The 24,845-nt window shown below is 32.8% G+C and overlaps 2 protein-coding genes across 6 annotated transcripts in view; one reads left to right on the forward strand and one right to left on the reverse strand.

Annotated features, from left to right (window-relative positions):
- Window positions 1-9,057, forward strand: part of LOC145305762 (uncharacterized) — a 260,360-nt gene extending 251,303 nt beyond the window's left edge. For all 5 annotated transcript variants that reach the window (XM_080147544.1, XM_080147548.1, XM_080147545.1 and 2 more), the window contains exons 34-36: window positions 272-349; window positions 8,528-8,589; window positions 8,825-9,057. In XM_080147544.1, coding sequence (XP_080003670.1) covers window positions 272-349; window positions 8,528-8,589; window positions 8,825-8,971 — 287 coding nt within the window. In that variant the 3' untranslated portion in view covers window positions 8,972-9,057. The remainder of the gene's footprint in view (window positions 1-271; window positions 350-8,527; window positions 8,590-8,824) is intronic.
- Window positions 9,058-10,278: 1,221 nt separating this feature from the next.
- The window catches only part of LOC145305761 (phospholipid-transporting ATPase ABCA3-like), a 54,430-nt gene continuing 39,863 nt past the window's right edge, over window positions 10,279-24,845 (reverse strand). Inside the window, exons 45-70 of the mRNA XM_080147543.1 lie at window positions 24,532-24,612; window positions 24,117-24,239; window positions 23,661-23,750; window positions 22,991-23,060; window positions 22,566-22,625; window positions 22,098-22,158; window positions 21,616-21,658; window positions 21,150-21,242; window positions 20,136-20,183; window positions 18,928-18,958; window positions 18,613-18,698; window positions 18,207-18,253; window positions 17,927-17,983; window positions 17,403-17,473; window positions 16,835-16,930; window positions 16,355-16,386; window positions 16,096-16,229; window positions 14,380-14,462; window positions 13,831-13,931; window positions 13,269-13,312; window positions 12,996-13,039; window positions 12,687-12,760; window positions 12,248-12,310; window positions 11,976-12,082; window positions 11,691-11,746; window positions 10,279-10,913 (exon numbers count right to left, since the gene is read on the reverse strand). Of these exons, the coding sequence (XP_080003669.1) occupies window positions 10,799-10,913; window positions 11,691-11,746; window positions 11,976-12,082; window positions 12,248-12,310; window positions 12,687-12,760; window positions 12,996-13,039; window positions 13,269-13,312; window positions 13,831-13,931; window positions 14,380-14,462; window positions 16,096-16,229; window positions 16,355-16,386; window positions 16,835-16,930; window positions 17,403-17,473; window positions 17,927-17,983; window positions 18,207-18,253; window positions 18,613-18,698; window positions 18,928-18,958; window positions 20,136-20,183; window positions 21,150-21,242; window positions 21,616-21,658; window positions 22,098-22,158; window positions 22,566-22,625; window positions 22,991-23,060; window positions 23,661-23,750; window positions 24,117-24,239; window positions 24,532-24,612 (1,910 nt within the window). The 3' untranslated portion in view covers window positions 10,279-10,798. The remainder of the gene's footprint in view (window positions 10,914-11,690; window positions 11,747-11,975; window positions 12,083-12,247; window positions 12,311-12,686; window positions 12,761-12,995; window positions 13,040-13,268; window positions 13,313-13,830; window positions 13,932-14,379; window positions 14,463-16,095; window positions 16,230-16,354; window positions 16,387-16,834; window positions 16,931-17,402; window positions 17,474-17,926; window positions 17,984-18,206; window positions 18,254-18,612; window positions 18,699-18,927; window positions 18,959-20,135; window positions 20,184-21,149; window positions 21,243-21,615; window positions 21,659-22,097; window positions 22,159-22,565; window positions 22,626-22,990; window positions 23,061-23,660; window positions 23,751-24,116; window positions 24,240-24,531; window positions 24,613-24,845) is intronic.

A 24,845-nucleotide genomic window follows, 5' to 3' on the forward strand; every position in this document is an offset into this window, starting at 1 on the left:
TGTTTAATTTTACAATATTTTCTGGTATTTAGGTTGATAAACAATTAATTATGTCATAACAAAACTATCACTGATAAAATATTTTTTTTTCAGTTAAACTATCCCTTATTCTTGTACTCAACAATTGTAAGTCTCTTACTCTGAAATGCTCCCAAATTACAAAAAATCTTAAGAGATAAGACAATTGACAATCAATCAAGGTGCACCTTGAACTGTGAAAAACAAAATCACGCTTTCTGTCAATACTCTGCATCATAAAGTTTTGATTTAGGGACAACAGATGTTCTAGTGAAAGATGAAGTTGCTCCAGCCCCTGTTCCAGTTCTGCCCAAGATGCCAGTAGCTCCAGGTAATGTCCGCTGGTCCTGTACATATGGAACAACAGGTTTAAATATTGTTCTTGTTATACCCAAGATGCCAGTAGCTCTAGGTAAAATTCTGTTCCAGTTCTACTCAAGATGCCAGTGAATCCAGGTAATGTCCTATTCATGTTCTTTTCATAATGCCAATAGCTCCAGGTAAAGTCCTGTTCCAGTTCTACACAAGATAACAGTAGCTTTAGGTAAAGTCATGTTCTAGTTCTATCCAAGATGTCAGTATCTCCAGGTAAAATACTTTTCCAATTCTACTCCAGATGCCATTGGCTCCAGGTAAAGTCCTTATTCTGTTCTTTCCATGATGCCAGTAGCTCCAGATAAAGTTATGTTTTAGTTTGTACAAAGATGCCAGTAGCTCCAGTTAAAGTTATATTCCAGTTGTTCCAAAGAAGCCAGTAGCTCCTGGTAAAGTTATGTTCTAGTTGTTCCAAAGAAGCTGGTGGCTCCAGATATAGTTACGTTCTAGAGCTCCAGGTAAAGTCTGTAGATGTAGTTCTTGTTCCAGTTCTTTCCAAGATGCCAGTGAATCCAGGTAATGTCCTATTCATGTTCTTTTCATAATGCCATTGGCTCCAGGTAAAGTCCTTTTTCTGTTCTTTCCATGATGCCAGTAGCTCCAGGTATAGTTATGTTTTAGTTTGTACAAAGATGCCAGTAGCTCCAGTTAAAGTTATATTCCAGTTGTTCCAAAGAAGCCAGTAGCTCCTGGTAAAGTTATGTTCCAGTTGTTCCAAAGAAGCTGGTGGCCCCAGATAAAGTTACTTTCCAGAGCTTCAGGTAAAGTCTGCAACAGATATAGTTCTTGTTCCAGCTTTTTCCAAGATGCCGATAGCCCCAGGTAAAGTCCTATTCTAGTTCTACCCGAGATGATAGTAGCTGCAAATAAATTTATGTTCCTGTTCTACCAGTACCTCCAATTATTGTGCAAATTTTTCAATATCGATAATAATATGATTTGAGAAAAAAGCAAATGATGTTTAGATCTTCGTTGGTGATGATTTTGTTTAATTTTAGTTATTTTATGCCCTAGTATCAGCTTATGCAAAATAATCTAAAATGAGATAAAAAGTAGTCACAGTAGAATCAAATAAATTGTTCCGTGTCGCCAAATTCTAATATTTCCAACAACAGACACTATAAACTCTAAGTCAGAAAAAAAATGGCTGAATAAATAATACTACAATTACCCAATTGTTGGAATTTCCTCAAACATCCCATTCAAAAACAATTTTGTTAGGCTAAGGCCGCCACAGACACGCTTTAAAAGATAATATACTTGCTGCCAAGACTTAAGAAAGTGCATATTTGGATTCTTTGCTTTATCTTATAATCCTATTTATATGAAACCTTAAATTATTGCTTATTTAATAAGAATGTTACATAAATCTACAATAAAAATACATTTTTTTACATTTTGCATCACATATTAACATCTTCACGGGATAATCCTAGTTTAGGAGTGGACATACCCGGTATCATGAAAATTAAACCCCCCCCCGGGGGTATGCATCTATTTTGACACCCGGTGTGTATCAAAATGGATACCCCCGTATGCGTTATTTTTGACCCCCGGTAAATGTCAAAATGGACACCCCACTATATATCAATACTAGCGGCTTCGCCCCTAGCCTCTAGGGGCTTTGCCCCAAGAGGTGATAAAAAAATTAATATTTATTGTTTTTAGTGAGAGAATGTTGCTATTCTTTCATTCAAAATAAATGCTGGAATAAAAAATAATAAAAAGGGCAGCCTGCGGCAGCCTGTAGCAGAGCAAAATAAAAAATAAGGGGGGGATTTTTTTGTTTTTTGGGGGGTTAGGGGTGTCCCACCCCCCAAGAAAATAGCTTAAAACCACCACAGGACCAATAGGTATATTCCCTGAAGAGTAGAGCCCATTCGGTTCAGCGGTTACCGAGATCTTAAGCTTCAGACGGACAGACAGACGGACAGACAGACGGACAGACATCATTCTACTTTGTATTATAGATGTAGGGGGGTGTCCGTTTAGACATATACCGGGTGTCAAAACTGACACATACAGGGGGGGGGGGGGGGGTCAAGTCTATTGAGGTCATTCCTCGCGCGAATTTCCTCTAGACTAATAATCATCTTTGACCCCAATTCTATTTCAAAGAGGGGAAAGGGTTGGTTAGGAGTGGTTAATACCTTGTTAAGGACTAGATAGAAGTAGCAGGAGGCTCTGATCACATATAAAAGATGATTAAAATGATAAAAGTATAGGATAAAATAGTTTAACCTTTGTTTTAAGGTGTTTGTTATGTGTTTTTAATGCCTGTATGGTCATATTGTAATTTGGCAAGTCTAAGTTTCCTTAAAACTTGGAGACATCTATGTGTGAATTTTTAAACTAAACAAATATTTTAACTTTTTCTTGATTTTACTCCCAATAGATGTAAGTCCCTAGATAGAGAATTAATACAGACCAATAGGTGAATAAAAAAACGTGATTTTTAACATTTTTTTGACTATACTTTTAAAGTAATGTAATGGCTATAGAATAACGGCCTTTTTTGCTGTTTTCAACGTTGTTTTAACGTTAAAATCGTCAAATTTAATGCTATTTTTAAGCTAATTTAATAGGTACAGATAAAAACCAGTTTTGAGAGAGTTTATAATGCTGTTTTCTTATCGTTTTTAGTGCCTTTTTTACGAAAGCGATAACTTTTTTCGTATTGCTTCGATATTAATAAAAATTTTTGTGTGTACTAGAAACTACTTAAACTAAGTATGTTTAAAATTTCATTGATTTACGATGAAAAACTACCGAGTAAGGGCCATTCAAAGGGGGATTGTGATTTGAGGAGATATTTTTTGTGTCATTTAGTACCTACGGACAAACATCGCATAATTAAAGGATTTTAAAGTTAAAAATCGAGCACAAAGCATAACATAGCGGCGATTTTCATTTGTTTGAGGAATCTACACAAAAATTTTCAGACTCCTATCTTTATTTTAATTGTTTTTTTTTGCAAAAAAAGTTAATGTTAATTTTGTTGAAATTTATTTGATACGAAATTTAAACGTAAATAACCTACGGACAAACATCGCATAATTAAAGGGTTTTAAAGTTAAAAATCGAGCACAAAGCATAAAAGAGCGGCGATTCTAATTTGTTTAAGGAATCTACACAAAAATTTTTTTTGCAAGAAAAGTTAACGTTAAAAATGGCTTCGCAACCGATAAATATCCGCTAGATTAGAATCGGTTCTCAGCTATACTGAAATGCATCATATTACAGACAATTTTCTCTCAATTAATAAACCTGTAATGAATAAGGCTAATTATATTAACAGGACTAATTGGTACCCAAACTTTTATAACCATTAGTAACCATTGGACTGTAAGTTATATTTGGTACCCAAAGTTTTATAACCAATAGTAAACATTGAACTTTAAATTACATTGGGAACCCAAAGTATTATAACAATTTGTAAACATTGGACTGTATATTACACTTGGTACCCAAAGTTTTATAACCATTAGTAAACATTTCACTGTAAACAACACCTGGTACCCAAAGTTTTATAACTGATATCTTTACACCTAGTCTCATACAGGACTTACTCTAAATACTGGATTTTAAAGAAATATATAAAAGTTTCCTAAAAAAAAGTTAAAAGAATTGTATTTAAACTTGTAAAAAAAAGAAAGGGATAATCCTAGTTTAGGAGTGGACATACCCGGTATCCCCCCCTCCCTATCCTGATTTTTTACATCACCACCCGTCAAAAAAAAGATTTTTGTGCTTCGCTACTTATGGATGTTGTCATCCTTGTTTTTAATTTTGTTTATCCAATAAAGATATTTGATAAAGATTGTTTGTGTGTGTGTGTGTGTGTTTGTGTGTGTGTGTGTTTGTGTGTGTGAGTGTGCGTGTGTGTGTGTGTCTATGTGTGTATATGATAAAGATTTACTAATGAATCTAAAGGGATAAGACAATGGCCGTTAAATTGATGTTCGTACCCATTGATGAAAGACAAAATTACCCCTTGTGTAGATGAAAATTATTGGGTGAAAAATTTGGATAACCATTAATAATTTAAGAGTACTCAAAGTTTTTTGTTGTTATATAATTTTGGGTACCAGTATAATTTAGAGTCCAAAGTCCGGGATTTAAAACTTTGGACAGTAAATTGATGTACGTACCCATTGATGATAGACAAAAATAATATCTTCTGTAGATGTAAATTATTGGTTGGTTAGTTTAGACACTAATATCAGATACTTAAAAGAATCAACCAATGAAAATTTAAAAAGAGTACCCAAAGTTTTTTACTAACCTTGTTATATAATTTTGGGTACCAAAGTCCCGATATTTGATGATTGAATAGTCCTATTGAAATAAAATTATTTTACTTTTATTTAAAGGGATTAGATAAACCTTATCATAAAGAGGATGTCTGTTTGTTTGTTTGTCTGTCTGTACCAAAGGATCTTGCTGAACCGATCGGGTTCTCCTTAACAGGGCCGCTACTCATAGGTCCCGGGAAGGTTTTTAACTATTTTGGGGGAGAGGCCTCTAGGGGCGTGGCCGCTAGTATAAGAAAAATTGATGTACATCCCTTATAATAATAAACAAAATGATCCCTTTTGGTTGAAATATGTGTTTCATTACTGCTAACTAACCAATTAGAATATAATAAAAAGGACAAAGCCCAATCTGTCCTACTTTTGATTCCTGTGACATCATAAAAATGAGAGATTATCCACCTCTTTTTAAGGGTTTTCTTTCCTACTTCTCCTCTCATCTCCCTCATTTTTATGACGTCATAGGAATCGAAAGTAGGAAAGATTGGGCTTCGTCTAATAAAAGTTTTTTGAGCACATAAATAAAGGAGTATGTATCTAAAACTTTGGGCACCAGTTTAATTTACAGTCCAATGTCCCCTCCCTCCCTGTTTATGATACGGATATACAAAATCATGATAACCGGTGGACCAATTTGTTTTTTTTAATTAAAGAATTTAGATAATCATTTCTTATTTATATAAAAAGTAAGGATTTGTGTATGTCTAGGTGTACCAAAGGATCTTGCTAACCCTGAACCGTTATAGTTCTCATTTACAGTGTAGCTTCTCATAGGTCCTGGGAAGGTTTACAACTATTTTGTGTAAGGGTACCACGCACCACTCTTAAAAAAAAAACATTTTATTTTCCAAATTCATCTTTTTAAAACTAAAATTCAAATCGGGGGGAGGGTCAATTCCCTATCCATCTCAAGAGCCCTTAGAGGCGAAGTCGCTAGTTTATTATAAATTAAAAAGATAAAGTAAAATTTTTTTTTGGAGGGGGGGAGGATATGTGTATTTTTTTATTATGTTATTATGTTATGTTTTGTTATGAACCTTCCCAGGACCTATGAGAAGCTACACTGTAAAGGAGAAGGATATCAGTTCAGCGGTTATCAAGATCCATTATAAATGGCTTTCCGCGGATATAGAATGTACAATTATAAGATTAAAACTAGTTTTTTTAGCCCCGTGGTGCCGAAGGCACCGGCTAAAAAAAACTGGTTTTAACTAAAAAAAACTAGTTTTAATCTTATGATTGTACATTTCTATATTCGTAGAAAACTGGATATAATACGATGCTAGACATAGTTTTTCCGTATTGATGAGAACCGGTTCATATCCACCGGATTCGAATGAATACGAGAAAAATCTTTATTGAATAAAAAACCTTATAGGTCCACTGGTTATCAGTATTATAAACAGGGAGGGAGGGGATATTGGACTGTTAATTATACTAGTGCCCAAAGTTTTAAATACATACTCCCTTATTTTTGTATTCAAAAACTTTTGGTACTTTTATAGAAATTGTTTTTAAACAAGGATGACAACATCCATAAAAGCGAAGCTCTGAAACGGTAGGACAAACGGACATTAACACTTGTATAATGTCAGAACTGAATAATCAGAATGCGAATGTATAAGAGTCAAAGCAAAATTGTTAGTAAATTTGTTGAAAAACTGCTTGATACAGGATAATGATTATGGACATACTTACATTTTTAGGACTTGATTATAGAGTTGCTTCGCTTATAATATTGTACTTTGTTGTTCTAGGAATCAGTATACCAAAAATCAGACCAATCGGATAATTAGGTCACATACAAATTTGTTGTTAAAAATGTAAAAAAATTAACATGTTTAAAATGGACGTACGGACATTCTGGTAATGATTATAGAGTTGCTACGCTTTCTAACTAGTACCTAACTATTACAGGAATCACCATGCAAAATTTGAAATCGATAGGACAATTCTAACATGCCTAAATTAACGGAAAAAGATATTTAAAAAAGTAAAAAAAATCAACATGTTTAAAATGGACGTACGGACATTTTGGTAATGATTATAGAGTTGCTACGCTTTCTAAATCATACCTAACTACTCAAGGAATCACCATGCAAAATTTGAAATCAATAGGACAATTCTAACATGTCTAAATTAACGAAAAAAGCTATCCGTGACGGACGGATGGACAGACAGACCGACCCTAATTATAGAAAAGCTTCGCTTTTAAAAATACTCAAAACCAACCCAAAGCTTCAATGAATTAAAGAAACCAAATTGGTCCGCTGATCCTTGCATAGAAAAAAAGTAGGTATATAAAGGGATAAGACAATGTAAAATAAATTAATGTACATGATTCACAAAATTAACCCTTCTTTAGATTACGATTAGTGGTTTAAACTTTGAAAACTCAACTTAATATAAACCAACCAAACAAAATTCTCTCAGGTCCCCAAAATTCTTATAAACATTATTAAAAAAACTTTGGGGACAAATGTAATAAACAATCCGTTGTCTCATATCTCTCTGAGAAAAAGAAAGACAGTTAGACATCCTGTTACTTTAATATAAGAATTAATTGCACCAGTAGAAATAGAGAGAGAGGGACAATTGGCTGTTTATTACACTAGTCCCCAAAGTTTTATAATAACATTTTCCTATGACACCAACAAAATTAAGATAGATGGTCAAACATTTACCCCCCCCCCCCGGTATGCATCAATTTGGACACCCCGTATGCATCAATTTGGACCCGGTATGTATCAATTTGGTCACCCCAATTTTTTTGCTTTATTGCAAATAGCTTGCCTCTTTTGTGTCCATTACATGACAAGGGAAGGAGATGGTCCATTTTATTGAGCAGTCTAATCATCTCATAACTCCATTGAGGATGAAGCCTCAGCTATTCCAGGCCAAATTTCAGGCCCTATATATTAGTAACAAAATCTCCCACTAGGAGTCTCACTTTTTAAATAAAACAAGGCACAAACCTACAAACTTTCAGCAATGTTAGGTAAAAAAAATGACATATTCTACACCACACACATATTAGAAAACAATTTTATTATACAATAAAGTCAGTTTAATACAAAACAACATATGGACAGTGGCAGTTGTCTAACTATATACCTCCTTATGAATAGAATATCACCTTATCATTCAACCCTTTCCCCTCTTTGAAATAGAATTGGGGTTAAAGATGAATCTCAGTCCAGAGGAAAATTTGAGCGCGGAACGACCTCAATGGACACTAGGATTATAAGGGGGGGGGGGTATCCATTTTGACACTTACCGGGTGTCCAAATTGTTGCATACCGGGGGGGGGGGGGGCTACATGTTTGACCCTTTATCTTTTTACCCCGTATCTTTCATTTTATACCCTGTATGCTATAATTTTGACCCACTATCCATTGTTCATTACCCATTTGTCTGTTTTAAGCAAAAAAGTTGAGGTGACCAAATTAATATATACCGGGTCAAAATTGATGCATACCGGGGGGGGGGGGGGTATATGTTTGACCCTTCATCTTTTTACCCCCTATCTTTAATTTTGTACCCTGTATGCTTTATTTTTGACCCACTATGTATTGTTCATTACCCATTTGTCTGTTTTAAGCAAAAAAAATTGGGGTGACCAAATTAATATATACCGGGTCAAAATTGATGCATACCGGGTGTCAAAATAGATGCATACCCCCGGGGGGGGGTTTAATTTTCATGATACCGGGTATCTCCACTCCTAAACTAGGATGCTGCCCATCTTCACTGTTGATAATCGTCAATTTTGATAATAAATGGTTAATGGTAAATTCTAAACTAATTAATTTTTTTGTTAGGACCAATGAGACCAGTTGAAAGCAAAATCCTAGGAACTTTTAATCCAACACTCAGTGCTAAGGTAATTCTCAATAGCCTGAAAGAAATGGTTCCTCAGCTGCTATCAATGACAATCTGTTTTTTTTTGTGAAGAATCACTAAAACGGTATACATCTATTTACTACAACTACCTTTGAATATACCCCTTCCTCCTTTCAGCTTAAAAAATCATAGGGTTTAGGGGGGGGGGGAGTTGACTATTCAATCTTGCTTGATACAATTCTAATTAACTATGATTAATTTTACTTATATTTTAGTTAATGGCGGTAAATGCCATACAAGAAGTTCCCGCCAAAAAGAAAGAGGTGAAAGAAGCGGCAACAAACGGAGTTAACAAAGACGACATTAAATTTCCAGCTGATAGAATTGCCGCCATGATGCAGAAGGCTGTTAAAGTCTACTAAATTTATTCTTTTTTTTGTAATTATTTATCATAACTGTAAAAAGCATTATCATTATCAATTTGTAAGAAAAAAAATTTAGAATTTTTTGTGTAGTGTTATCAAATTCTTATATAACAGCAATGAGGCTGAATTTATTATTCCAAAAGACTCGAAATGAATTCAAACAAATAATTAAATAGTAGAAAAGCTTTCCAGTTGTTGTTGATATTAGAAAAATATATGATATTTAATTTTTTTTCAATGTATATTTTTGTTTTAAAAACCTAATCCAACAATAATATTTTTTACTTGTTTTAGTTGTACCAAACAGTACTTTCTTTATCGCTTAATGGTATAGGTGATGACTCCCATATCCCTATACATATTTATCACCCAAACCTAAAAGTTAAAAGGAATTACTGTCCTAATCCCTAAAAAAAAAACTTTTACTCCCCCCCCCCCTAAACTTTGGTTTTAGTTATAAGTTATCCTAGTTTTTTCTTATAACTGTTTTTTTGTAAATCTAATAACGGTTTCTTTGAAGCATATGAATTGAAGTAATACAAATATTTGATTCATTGTAATATTAAATTGTTAAAATTGTTAAAATACTATATGTAGTTTTATTTTTTAATCTAATAAAGTTTGAAAATTAAATAATTTCATTTCTAAATTATTTCTGAAACAGTTAGGTACAGTTTAGAAACTCTATAATCTTTTACTTTTCGTCAGTATATTTAACATTCTTTTCACAGTAAAGCTTTTTCATAATAAGGGTTGTTAATTCTGTACGTCAGTAGGTCTGTCCGTCCGTAGGACCGTCACAGACAGCTCTTTTAGTTAATTTAACAGGTTAAAATTTTCCTCTTTCAAACTTTGCATGATAATTCCTATAAAAATTAGGTAAAATTTAGAAAGCGGTAGCAACTCTATAATCGTTACCAGAAAGTCCGTACGTCCATTGGAAACATGCTAAATTTTTTTGGACAGCAAATTTTTGTATGTTATAATTATTATATTCATCTATTTTTTTAATACTGATTCATATTACAAGGTATAATGTTATACGCGAAGCAAGTCCTAAAAATGTAAGTATGTCCTTAAACAGTATTCTGTATTTCAAAAGTTTTGCCACAGATTTAGATACAATTTTGATTAGACTTCTGCATTAATATTCTGCTTATTCTGTTTAGACACTCTGCAAGTATTAGTGTTTGCTTGTCCTACTGTTTAAAAGCTTCGCTTTCATGGATGTTGTCATACTTGTTTATAGATATTTTAACTTCGCTTTTATGTGTGTTGTCATTCTTGTTACAAAAATAAATATGTTAAGAATAAATACTTTATTAATATTCAACATGTATACAAAATATAAAATTTATATTGACACAATTTTATATTAGTTTAGAATTAACTATGATTTAAATCTTCAAATGTCATTGACTGATTACAGTATACTTTGCAGGGCTCGGCAGCTTTACTTAAGAAACCAATAAAAAACAAGAAAATCAGTGTTCGATATAGGATACGTGGATATTGTGGCAAGGCAATTTTTCTTGTCGATTTAAGTTGCTAATATAGTCATCAGCTATTGGTCAGGGGAAAGGATGTGGTAAAGGCATAAGCAATGGAAAGGGGGGGGGGATATCGTCATATTAGCCAGCTGGAACAATAATTTATTAGAAAGGCTAAAATCTTGTGCAATATCCAAGTGATTCTATATCCATTTGTACAATTTTGAATTAATTGTAAATATAAAACTAATAAAATATATAATTAGACCAAGTAGCTTCAAATGGCTTAAGTATGGCTTACAAACAACTGCCGAGCCATAATATTTTATAGGTATTATAAAGTAGTCTGTTGCTGCCTGGCAAAAGACAGGAATACTTGTTCTAATGTTGTCTCTTGAATTGAATATTCTTCTATTACATTTGTCTCGTTTTTGATTCCCTCCATTTTACTACAAATAATAAAATTATTTTTAATCATTTCAATAATTAACGGTTAAAGGTTTTTTACAAAAAAAAATGTTAAGCATATAGCATGAAAGAGAGAGAGAGATATAAAAAGAGAAAGAAAGAGAGAGAGAGAGAGGTAAAATAAGCGAAGGCAACTGCAGTGCTGAGAGTGTGAGTGGAACCTAGTAAAGGTGTCTGACTCTGATTATGACGTAAAAAAATTAGCCAATGAGAGGCCAGTATACACTGTAATTGACCAATGGTAGAATTTATAGTTGTCTCTCATTGGCTATTTTTTTTTTCACGTCATAATCAGAGTCAGAAACTTTTACTAGGTTCGTGTAAGTGTGTGCGTGCGATAATGAAAATTTCAAATGCTGTACTAAAGTCAAACTGAATATCATAGTAATAACAATTTTGAAAAAGCCAGGATTGTATGAAAAAATAGCGGCTAATTTTTTTAAAGGGCTGGAAGATAATTTCTCTAGGGGTGATTTCTCTTAGGAGGGTAATGACACGCTCCCCTAAAATAGTTATAAACCTTCCCAGGACCAAACAGAAGCTACCCTGTAAAGGAGAGCCCTACCGGTTCAGCAGTTAGTGAGATCCTTTGGTATAGACACACAGCCATCCTCTTACTTCATTGTAAGGATAAACAGAATTCTTAATAGCTGAGGTGAAAGATTCCCTCTCTTTTATTTTTATGGCAAATTAACATATACTGTATAGGTTTCTTATGTATGTTGTCATCTTTGTTACAATTTTGTTTGATGGTGTACCTGAACAGAACATGAAGAGGGATCGTAGGATCTTCTATTGAAAACTGTAGATAGCCCTGAAAATTTTGGTATCTTTATTTTTACTTAAAATTTTTTTCTCCCTCTTTCCATTTTTTACTTTTATCTTAATTTTTCTAATTCTTCTCTCTCTTTTACATTCTTTTTGCTCTCATTCCTCGTGTTAAATTGAATTGCACATATTAGACAGCCAAATCTTTAATTCTTTGTTAGTAAGAACTTGTCCCAAGTATAATAGTTAGTACAATAAAAATCACGAAACCTCACCATATGTCTATCCTTGATCTTAGTATTATGAAACTGTTCCTCCACTGCTTGAATAACTGTTTCCTCCATAGCTGTTACACCAGCATAATCACGTTGGGCCATCAATTCTGCAATAAAGACGTTAAAAATAACTACAACTGCTGTTATAAAATGTTAGAGAAGAGGGAATGCCTTGGCCAAAAATAGGCATAAATTATTACCAGAACTTACAGAGAAGGGTCATGCTAACAAAGGGTTTGTTGTCTATTCTCATATTCTTATAAAAAAATTACCTTCGAATTGTAGTTTCATTTGTAGTGAGAATCCTTGGGCAAATTTATTCTTCAGATGATTTACTAAAATAAAAGTAAATTTTACATCAACTGAAAAAATGCCTTTAACGTTTTTGTTTAAAGAAAAGTTTAAGTTGTTGACTTTAGAGATCAAAACAAAAGTTTATAAATTTAAATTATACCTACTCAAGGTAGCCAACAAATAAGTATTGACCCTATGATTTCTAGTTTCTCTTTGTGGATAGTATCTTTATCACTTTACTGCTATCAAAACTCCTGTTAGAGCAAGAGGTCTATAACATTTTATGCATGTCCCCCATGTCACATAAATGCTTTTTTTAAAGTAAAAAACCGTTAAGGGTTAATAAAATCAAGAAAGTCTAAAATCTTAAAATCTAAACAGACAGACAAGTTTGACAGTTTTAAAATTATGAAGTACCTGTTCCAAAGCACTGGAATTGTCCATTGACCATGATACCAAGTCTGTCACACAAAGCTTCACATTCCTCCATGCTATATATCATTTAATATTTATTCAAAATTCATTTTGCAATCTTAGTTTGCCCAAACCCATAAAGATAAAAAGGATCAAAGCACACCATTTTCAGGGGATTGGGGTGGGTATGTAAGGAGATATTATTCTTCAAAACATAATTTTCTTGCCCTATTTATTAACCAATGCAATGTACTGTCAAACTTGATTTTCTTATTTGTCGTATTATTTTCAAAATTCTCAAACTAATTATACCTGTGGGAAGTTAAAACAACAGACTGACCATTTCGCTGTATTCTCTAAAATAAATGTTCAAATTAAATCCTTTTATTCATTTGAAAAATGATTGTAAGTGAAAAAAGCTTTCCCACTCTCGAAATGATATTACCCTCCAAAAAATTTTTTTTCTTCTATAATAAATTTTTAGGGACTACTGTTCAAATTTGTTCAAACGTTTTTTTTACACTATTTGGGGTTTAACATCAATTTAAAGTTCATTATCATATTCATTAATATCCCTGAGTGTACCTGGATTATTGACCAAAGGTTTCTTCTTGCCACAGGATCCACACCTAGAAAAAATGAAATTATAATTATTTTTTCTGCATTACAGACGGACGGACAGACTATATTTCCTTTTATTTTTTATTAACCGAATACTTCTAATTATCTTAGAAAATACCATTTCAAAATGATGGTAGTAAGATAACTACATTGTGTCAAAAATGTCTAAAATGGACAGGACATACAGACGTTTTGATAAGAATTATTGAGTTGCTACACGCTTTATATAATTTGACTGGTCCCTTTTTTTTATAAAAGCTTTGTTTTTAAATGAGTCGAAGATAGAAATATGCAGTGGCTTCACTAATATAATTGAAGACACAGACCTATAGGGCAGAGTTGCTTGTAAAAAGACGTACATTTAGAGTTATAGAGAATCTTCTTTACTAAAAATGCGTATAGTTAGAATTATGGAGAACTTTGTTAAAAAATATAAGTAAATTTAGGCTTATAGAGCAGCTTCTGTACTAAAAGACGTACAGCTAGACTAACAGAGCAGCTACGCTATTAAAAAAAAATAACCAACCTGTGCTTGGCTCGTCCAGGAAAACAATCGGAGGTTCCCCAACCAAAGACATCGCCACGTTCAATTTCCTCTTGTTACCTCCACTATAGCTTCCTGATTCCCTGCATAGATATATAGGTAGCTAGATAAATTTATTGACAGATATATTAATAATAAGTTTAAATAATTATCTAATATGATTTTAGGTTCTTTCAATGCTAATCCAGAAAAAGGCTGTGAAACCTTGAGGCACCCGCTGTAGGCACCCATGGATAAGACCCGCTACATGTATGGAACCTCGAGTGGAAGCAGGCGGGTGTAAACTGCCTGTAGATCAACGAGGCCCCTTTAATTGAAAATAAGCAGGTGGTATAATACCTTTTCCATGGTTAACATCATGGGGGTACTATACCTGGAGGGACTACTCAGTACCCCCATTTAATCTAACCTAACCTTAACTATAGCAATAAAACACAAACGAAATATAAAACCTGTCTTCCCTCATTTTTAAAAATTCATATTAAAATAAGGGGCTTCTGTGTTAAGGGAAAATATTTCTCATTTATTTACCTGTTAATATACTGTTGAATTTCTAGAAAATCTGTCCATCTTTCAACTTCTTTTTCTGTTGCATCTGTGGGAACACCTCGTACCTAGATATAAAGATATGCTGTTGTATTTCTAGAAAATCTGTCCATCTTTCAACTTCCTTTTTTGTTGCATCTGTGGGAACACCTCGTACCTAGATATAAAGATATACTGTTGCATTTCTATAAAATCTGTCCATCTTTCAACTTCTTTTTCTGTTGCATCTGTGGGAACACCTCGTACCTAGATATAAAGATATGCTGTTGCATTTCTAGAAAATCTGTCCATCTTTCAACTTCTTTTTCTGTTGCATCTGAGGGAACACCTCGTACCTAGATATAAAGATATGCTGTTGTATTTCTGGAAAATCTGTCCATCTTTCAACTTCCTTTTCTGTTGCATCTGTGGGAACACCTCGTACCTAGATATAAAGATATACTGTTGCATTTCTATAAAATCTGTCCATCTTTCAACTTCTTTTTCTGTTGCATCTGTGGGAACACCTCGTACCTAGATATAAAGATATGATGTTGCATTTCTAGAAAATCTGTCCATCTTTCAACTTCTTTTTCTGTTGCATCTGAGAGAACACCTCGTACCTAGATATAAAGATATGCTGTTGTATTTCTGGAAAATCTGTCCATCTTTCAACTTCCTTTTCTGTTGCATCTGTGGGAACACCTCGTACCTAGATATAAAGATATGCTGTTGAATTTCTAGAAAATCTGTCCATCTTTCAACTTCTTTTTCTGTTGCATCTGTGGGAACACCTCGTACCTAGATATAAAGATATGCTGTTGTATTTCTAGAAAATCTGTCCATCTTTCAACTTCCTTTTCTGTTGCATCTGTGGGAACACCTCGTACCTAAATGTAAAGATAGTTTTTGGAAACCTAAAACGTTTTTAGAAAAGTGCTCATGTCCTAGTATCTTTCTTTCTGTCTGTCACGCTGCTTTCTCGTATATTGTTTCTCCTGTATAAGAATAGTACTTTATGTATGTATCTTAATATCTTTCTCTAATTCTGTCTCTATTTTTTTTCTCTGTCTCTCTCTCTCTCTCTCTCTATCTGTCTTTCTCTTTTTGTCTGTCTTTCTTTTTTTCACTTTTTATCCATTAAACTCTTCTTACTCGTAGTTTTAGGTAATATTAAATCAAACTTACCTTCCATTAATATAAATTATACTGACATAAATGTAAGCAGTATCAAACCTACTCTCCATAAAGAGTGAGGTTTAAATTATACTTACCCTGCACAGAAGGGTAAGCAGTTCCTTCCCAATAAGTTTAGGTATGATAGAATCAAACTTACCTTCCATAAATAGAAAGGTCTATATTGTACTTACCCTACACATAAGGGAAAGCAGTTTCTTGCCAGTAAATTCAGGCATGATAGAATCAAACTTATTCTCCATATATGGTAGAGGTCTAAATCATACTTAAGCAGTTCCTTGCCAGTAAGTTCAGGTGTGATAGAATAAAACTTACTCTCCATATATGGTAAGATTTAAATTGTACTTACCCTGCACATAAGGGTAAGTAGCTCCTTGCCAGTAAGTTCAGGTATGATAGAATCAAACTTATTCTCCATATATGGTAGAGGTCTAAATCATACTTAAGCAGTTCCTTGCCAGTAAGTTTAGGTGTGATAGAATAAAACTTACTCTCCATATATGGTAAGATTTAAATTGTACTTACCCTGCACATAAGGGTAAGCAGTTCCTTGCCAGTAAGTTCAGGTATGATAGAATCAAACTGAGGACAGTAACCAATGTTTTGAAGGAACTTGCTTCTGTTCTTGTCCAAGTAATAACCAAGTAGAGAGGCAATGCCTGTGAAATAGAATAATAAATTATTATACAGGATATATAGAAAATTAAATTTCAAGCAGTTTTTAAAGTACAATTCAATTCAAGAAAAAAAGTATCTAATTTGGTTGTTTACAAGTATTTTTTACCTGTTGTAGGAATTTCATCACCAGTTAACATTCTAAAAAATAAATATTTTACCATTAAAAACATAAAAGTAAACTATTTGTTGAAAGTTAGAGCTTTAAATAATGACTGTTCAGATTGGATTATGTCTTGTAACTGACAAGAGGAATACTCCTAAAGAGGCTATAATTGCTAGTTTAAGATATTTCAAATGTATTTGTCGCAAATGTCGTCGTTTTAAATTAAATCATTTTTAAAATTTCGGATATGCACATACAGATAAAGCTCAATGAAAGATATAAAATATACATGGATTACTTTGTTATTATTCCAAAGGTAAGATTGTTGTGTACCTGACTTGATTTTCCAAATAATCTCGCTAACCGCTCCGCCTATTTGGCGATTCTTTTTTGGGAATCTTTATATAGAACCCGGGCAGGTTTTAATCTATTTGTAGGTTGTCGACTTTCCCAAGAGAAAATGTTATAAATAAAAGCAGAAACCTGAATGATGTAGTTTTTCCAGCGCCATTGATACCAAGCAGGCCAAAGCATTCCCCGGATTTAACTCCGAAACTCAGACCACGTACAGCACGGAATCTGAATTAAAAGGTGTTTCTCTATTTCCGCTAATAAATCACATTTCAATAATATGAATCGCATATTATTACAACAGCACAAACTCGCCCTCTTACTATAGATCAGGAATAGATCAACAAAAAGCATTCTGTATTCACAACAGAACAAACTGACCCTAGAGAAATTTAGTTTAGCATTCTTAGAATCATAAGGGATAATGCAATAAAGATAAATTGTTGTGCATTCCAAATTATGATAAACAAAATTACCCGTCTCGCTAATCAAATTTAATGAATGACAATGTGAAAACTAATGGCTGGTTTGGAACTAACAAATCGAATTCAATAAAAGCATCTAAAGCTTTTTAGATAAAGAATTAGATAATATTGTTAATAAAGTTCGAGTATCAGTGTAATTTACAGTCTAATTTCAAAGCTTCAGACAAGGCTAAAATTATCTTTTTCAATAAAATAAAATGTTTAAAAAAACTTACTGTCCCCCAAATATTTTCTGCAGATTTACAACTCTAAGTATGTCAGGATCTATACCACGAGATGATCTCTCCTGCAAAAATAAATATTTAGAGTATTCACAGGGATCTAAAGGGATAAGACAACGGCAGATAAATTGATGTACAACATCTCCAATGATGACACACAAAATTTCCCATCTGTAGATTAAAATAAGTGGTTGGAAGGTTTGAAATTGACAAACTCTGTTAAAGTGTCAAAAGTTATTAAACCAACGAATAAGAAAACGTTATCATAAAACTTTGGAGACTAGTATAATAAACAGCCCATTGTCTTCTCTCTCTCTCTGGATTATTCAGGAAATTTTTGCCCATAAGTGGCATAGCAAAGAAAATCTCAATATTTTGAATGGAAAAGGAGAAAAAAGTTAAATAGAGAGACAGAAAAAAAATGTAAAAGAGGGCCATAATTATACAAAAGCTGAGCTACTAACAAGCACATCTCATGATTAGCGCAGCAATGATGTTAACAATAATTATTATTATACCTGTTCAGATAGGACATCATCATCCAATGGAGGGTCAGTCCAAACTTTCTTATCATTCTATATTTTTAAATAATTAGATTTTTTATAAATATATCGCTAACCACTAAACCGATTGGGACTAAACCATGAAAGTAAATCATAAATGTTTTTGGAGAATGTTTCCTATAATTTTATTATATCTTTATTTATATAGCCTTTTATTAAACTTTTTGGTTTAAAAAGCTTCGCTACGATTGGAAGTTATCGTCCTATCTTTTTTTTTTAAAAATCTAAATCTTACCCTAATCCAAGCCAAAAATCGTCCAACATATTTCTTCTCAATCATCACTAAATAAAGAATTCAATAACTTTCTTGGAAAAAAGGTTTAATTCCTGAAATAACACTACAAATGCCGATTTGATGCGAGCTTTTTTCGTCCTGTGAAAAAAAGATTAAATTTTATAGGCCTTTTTATATCAGCCATTTGGCTCCAAGAACCCAAGAGAGTCATGGAAAAAAATATTACCTTTCCAATTAACTTAATTGCTTTTTTAAAAATTATAATGTAAAATGGGGGATATCTAGCCTCAAGATGACTATGGGCCCGATCCCGCTAGTAATAATTATTTTTTTTATTCATAAATAAGATATACATACAGGTACGCAGCTATGACCGTTTTCGGTCATGTTTTACAATGAAATATACCTAAAATGAGGAACAGAATCAGTCCATCGACCACCATAACAATAAGATCAGTATTAATGCCTCTCAGAGGGTCCCACGTGAAAAATCTTAAGAAAATTTATAATTTAGCGTTATTTTAGTAGATTAAATTTGTCCTGAAGCTTTTGAATCTCAAAACATTTATGGAAGTTAAGATAAATTTTTTAGGAGAGTTGGGTTTTGTAATACATCCCATCCTACCCCCATTGACGTTCTTGGTTTAACCTATTACATACTTCCAGACAAACAGGAATGACTTGTTAAATAGCTATGCTTAAAACAAAGAAAAATACTTACGACTCAATTTCATGACAAGGGATGATTTCTCCTAAAAATAATAGTTTTCTATATTAACAAGGATGACAGCATCCATAAAAGCGAAGCACTGAAACGGTAGGACAAACAGACATTAACACTTATATTGTGTCAGATGTGAATAATCAGAATATAAATGTATAAGATTCAAAGCAAAATTGTAAGTAAATTTGTTGAAAAGCTGCTTGATTCATGATAATGTTTTTGGACATACTTACATTTTTAGGACTTGGTTATAGAGTTGCTTCGCTTATTACATTATACTTTGTTGTCCCAGGAATCAACATACCAAAAATCAGATCAATCGGATGATTAGATCACATAAAAATTTGTTGTTAAAAAAGTAAAAAAAATCAACATGTTTAAAATGGACGTACGGATATTTTGGTGATGATTATAGAGTTGCTACGTTTTCATAATCGTACCTAACTATTAAAGGAATCAGCATGCATAATTTTAAATCGATAGGACAATTCTAAAATGCCTAAATTAACGAAAAAAGCTATCCGTTTCGGACGTACGGACGGACGAACCGACCCTAATTATAGTAAAGCTTCGCTTTTAATAATTACAGAAAAGCTTCGCTTTAAAAAAATAGATTATATTTGTATACTAGAATAGTTGGTTTTTCTACCTGAATGTACAGTAGAATTTTGTAATAAGTTGGAATGATCATTCAAAATTTTATGGAAGTTTTGTTAGGGGGCAAGTTTTCTGCTATTTGAGTAGGGAAAACATTGTGGCGTGCATTCTCTTTTGAGCAAATTCCATGAGGCTAATGTTAAAGCTCCTTACTTATCCTATAATATTAAGTAATACGCTTTTTTGTCTGTAGCGAAGGATCTTGCTAACCGCTGAACCGATATGGTTCTCCTCTAAAATCAAGCTACTCATAAGTCCAGGGAAGGTTTTTAACTATTTTGGGGGAGAGTATCTCCCACATTAATTGCCCCTAGAGGCTTCTAGGGGGCGTGGCCGCTAGTATTTATATAAAGAGCTATCTAAGAAAAGACACATCAGTTAATATTTTGTTAAAGATTTTAACACAGAACTGAATATTTTTTGTTTGGTAGGTAATTTAAATCATGATCGAATAACTCTGACGAAGTGATTAAATGACGCACAGACATACAGACGTTTCTTAATAATAGATTGGCTACGCTTATTAAGATTATTAACAATACAATTACCTCCGACATCTTCCAGAGGTACATTACAAACAGCATTTTCCACACCAACTAAAATAAATTATTTTATTTCCTCATTGTTGTTCCTAAAGGACTGAAAGTCCGGGCCAAAAAAATAGGGACTACCCTATAATTTTATTTTTAACTCATTTTAAGTGGGTAACTCTTTTTTTTAAAGTTTTTGTCTGAAGCTCAAAATTTCGATGACCTCGGAACTGATTGAGTTCTCCCTGATAGGGAAGATTCACATAAGTACTGGGATGGTTTGTGGATGTTTTCTTTACCCCAGATGCTAGTGGCGCAACCACTAGTTGTTTCTAATGTAACAAGAATGTTTAAAAATTTTTTATCCGGCAAAAATAAATCGGATTTGAAGCCACACTAAAAAATGATTTAATATTAAATGTTCATCTTAAATATAATGGTCTATTATTTGCCAAGTGTACCACTTTTCTGCACTACCTCTCCGATTTTGTTTATACTCCATATTTTGGTCCGTTGGGTGATTCAAGGATGCTGGATGGCCAAAAAAAAGTTTCAGAGTTACGCTAGATATCCAAAATACACTTTTTGTTGGACACCCTGTTAAATTGGAGTTTTGGCCAAAATAGCATTATGTGCGCTTTTTACATGAATAAACGATCATTTTGGTGTATGAAATGTTTAGGTTGGATGTAAGATTGATGAAAAAATTAATTTTTAAAATTGTGAAAAAATGGTTGTTTTTTAAATTTTTGTTACCTACCTTCATAGATAGCTAGATATCTAGACATCCAGGGACTCTGAAACTTTTTTTTGGCCATCCAGCATCCTTGAATCACCCAACGGACCAAAATATAGAGTATAAACAAAATCGGTGAGGTAGTGCAGAAAAGTGGTACACTTGGCAAATAATGCACCATATATAAAGACTAATTCTCAGGGATTTATTAAACTTATTATACATTTGTTATCAATAAAGAAAATGATAAATATGCAAATGGCAGTGTTTTGACAAGCGGAAAAGTTGTATGTTACCTAAATCTGCTTTACAGCATTCAGCATAATCCTTTCTTGCCAGCGCAAAGAACTCGTTCGCCTTGAACGTCTTACATACAGTGGTCAAAGTTTCTAAATTAAGAGAAAAAAATGTAAGACTTATTAAAAATACAAGTATGAAAACATTCACAAAAGCGTAGCTTCTAAATGAAATGGTGAGACAAAATTCTAATTGCTCTTGTATAGGGTCAAATAAGCAGAATATATAAGTCAAAACAAATATGTATGTAAATAAAAATTATGCAAATTGATGAAATGCATAATACTGTGCTGTTTAAATAAATACTTTTATTTTTTTAACTTGCTTACATTGTCTAAGAAAGCAGATGAATAGAATATAATATACTTTATAGTCATCAAAATCAACATATTTTAAATAGGAATGCTACGCTTTGATATATCTAATAAGTAATAATAATGTGTAAAAACATTATTTTTAACTTACCTCTATCAATTTTATTTGTGCATTTGTTATTAGCCTCTTGGACCTAAAATGTTTTAAATTTAAATTGTTTTGTTTTTAACTAAACTACTTTTAAAGGTCTCATTTTGAAAAAACTACAACAATCATAAAAAAAAATATTTTTTAGTGATTATTCTAAATTTAGTATTGACAAATATAAGTTTGAAATAAAACAGTAATAAAAGTTGAAGGCTGGTTACTTATTCTTAAAATATTGCAGGACTCGGCAGCCTAAAACCCAGCTGTAAAACCCCCAAAATAACCTTGGTCATGTTGCCATCGCAGTTATTTGAGCTGCCATGCAGTTAAAGGTGATATTAAGGTAAATGGAGAAAAGTGCTTAAAAAAAATTCTGACGTCATAAAAATGAGGGATTAGGAGAGGAGGAGTTGGAAAAAAACCCTAAGAAAAAGATGGATAATCCCTTATTTTTATGACGTCACGCTTTTAGTAAAAAATCTTACCGTAATTATGGCCATCAGAGAACGAGTAAATGGAAAGATGGGAAACCAATTGAAAATCCACCTAAAAAATAAAATATGTTTTTCATGAAAATATAAATGATTTCCCTCATGTGGATGGACATACAAAGAAAAAAAATATAATAAATTAAATATAAAAGTAAAAGTTGAATCACCCCTGCAGGTATAAAAAAACGCATTTTAATTTAACAAGGTTAGATGTGATTAGATCATTTTCGCGGAAAATTGTTAATTCAAAAATTTAAAGTTCTAACTCAATATAAAACAATTTGAAATAACTAGCATCTTGGAAAGAGGGGTCCCATGAGTGGGCCTGGGTAAAGTAGCCCAAAACCATTTCTTAAATTTCTTATTTTGGAGGTACCAATTGCCAATCCATCTCATCTTTTAAAAAAATAGAGTCAATTGCTCCAGACATTTTAGAGATCTACAGTATCAATAAAATTTTACCTGACAACATCTGAAGCAATTCTTAGGCCAGCACTTCCACCCTCAGCCTCGCCAAATTGTCTAAATTTATGGAACCCATACAATTATTGATATATTTAACAATTCCCAATTATGATAAACTAAATTCTTCTATAATTTAGAGAAACATAATTGTCAATGAAAAATTGATAATTCCTATTAACTCAATTAATTCTAAATGAACAATTCAAATAAAAAGGTGAAAATTGTAAAATAATAAAACCAGATATTTGGTGATTACATTTAATCCACCAATTACGAGTTTAGAAATTTGAAAATGTAACAAACATGTAACATTGTCAGAATTGCTTATAATTATGAACTAAAAACCGTTTTCAATCTGACGGCAAATAATCTGATTTAGATTACTCTACCTATTGTAGAGGGCTTAAATTTTAAATCTTTACCTAAGTAAAAACACGGCCAGTGGAGCAATAGAGCCAGAGAGGACGTTGAAAATGAGAAGAAATGAGAAACCTAGAAATACAAGGACAATTACGTTCAATGATAATTTTGTAGTACATTTTAGAATAGAGTGATGTTTGCATGTCAGTTAGGTCCTCCCGCCCATCTTTTTGTTCTCGATAACCACTGGACCGATTGGGAATATCTCTTCTAGTCATTCTCGGATATGCTTTCTTTCTTTCTTGGGGGGGGGGGGCGAAGTCACTAATCCTTATACTAAAGTAACAGGATGTCTATGTGTCTGTGTGTTTGTTTGTACCGAAGGATCTCGCTAACCGCTGAACCGATCGGGTTCTCCTTAACAGGGTAGGTTATCATATCAAATTCGACTCCCCCCTCCTCAAGTGCCCCCTAGAGGCCTCTAGGGGCGTAACCGCTAGTTTAGTATAAACTAGTAGAAGGGGTAAGAGGCTTTGGATCAAAAAAATGTGGAAAGTAATTAATTAGTAGGTAAATAAAAAAAAAGTAACAGGACAATGCACCTTGCTAGTAAATATGCAGTCACAAATGCTAAGCAATACAAACAATGACGGATGAAAGCGCAAATTAAAATTACATTTTTTTAGGGCAAATAAACAGAACATTAATGTAGCTGCTCTATGAGTAATATACCTCCTGCAGCGGTACTGAATAAGAAACTGATAACATAGGAGAAAGGAATTCCGAATAGGCCCAAGAATATGATAATCAACACAAAAGCTCCTAAAAAAATAAATAGTTAGGCTTTTATTAAATCTATTCTTCAAAGATCGTTTAGAAATTTTTTATATGTTATATTTTCTTTCTGTCCTGATGTTACTCAAAATTAGGGGGTAATTTTGGTTTATTTGTGCATTACTTTAGGTGAGGTAAGGTTAGATTAGGACAATTTAGTAGCCCCGAAAGGGTATAGGTCCAACAAGGTCAGGGGCCAGGAGCAATGGGATAAAAAATTTATTTTCAATTTATTTCATAAATTTTCTGTGCTCTGCAGACACTTGGAAGGAAATCGCCTTTTAAATATTCCTAAAATTAAAAAAAATGTAGCTCTTTCCTTACATCAGGACCCAGAGACGACAATTGTTTTACCTGATCCCCCATGTTCCTGGAAGATATGGCTACTGTCCAGAGTTGTTACCAGGGCCATCAGGGTCAAGCTGGATATCAGGTACAGTAGGTTGTCCCACAGCAGGTTACAGAGCCAGAATAAAACTAAAATAAAAATTGTAAAAAGGGCTGTATTGATAAATTTGTTAAATGATTTTTAAAGATTTTGCTTACACACAAGTATGAACTGGATGAAGTTTTCATTGTAAAATATAAATGTTTTCATTTTAACACAAAGTAATTATAATAATTAAGTTGCGGGATTGTTTTTTTTGTATATAACTTTTTGACAAAACAAAGGTCTTAAAAAATTCATAGCTTAGAAATCGCCTATATTAGAAAATGGTTTTAGCAGAAAACAACTGTCTTAGATGTGCCAGTCTTGGCAACCACTTACTTGGATTAAGACCAGTCATCATCTGAACTTGTTTGGCATTGGTTGTCCTCTCATTCAGCGGGAATATCACAAAACAGGACACTGAATTAATCAGAGATTTTAAGAGGTAGGACAATGGATCATATATTAATGTATGCAGAACAAAATAATCCCTTATTTAAATGAAAATTCGAAAATTTAGATGACAAATCTCAAAACTGGACAGATAGTAATACAATTTTGGATTAATACGACTACATGATTAGTTGAAAAATGTACACATGCAATAAAAGGCCATTTTTTTTCATTTAATTCAAAAGTAATGTTGAATTTCT

Source organism: Acartia tonsa, chromosome 14 (genome assembly GCF_053477335.1).
Source record: "Acartia tonsa isolate MP-2025a chromosome 14, ASM5347733v1, whole genome shotgun sequence".
NCBI lineage: Eukaryota > Metazoa > Arthropoda > Copepoda > Calanoida > Acartiidae > Acartia > Acartia tonsa.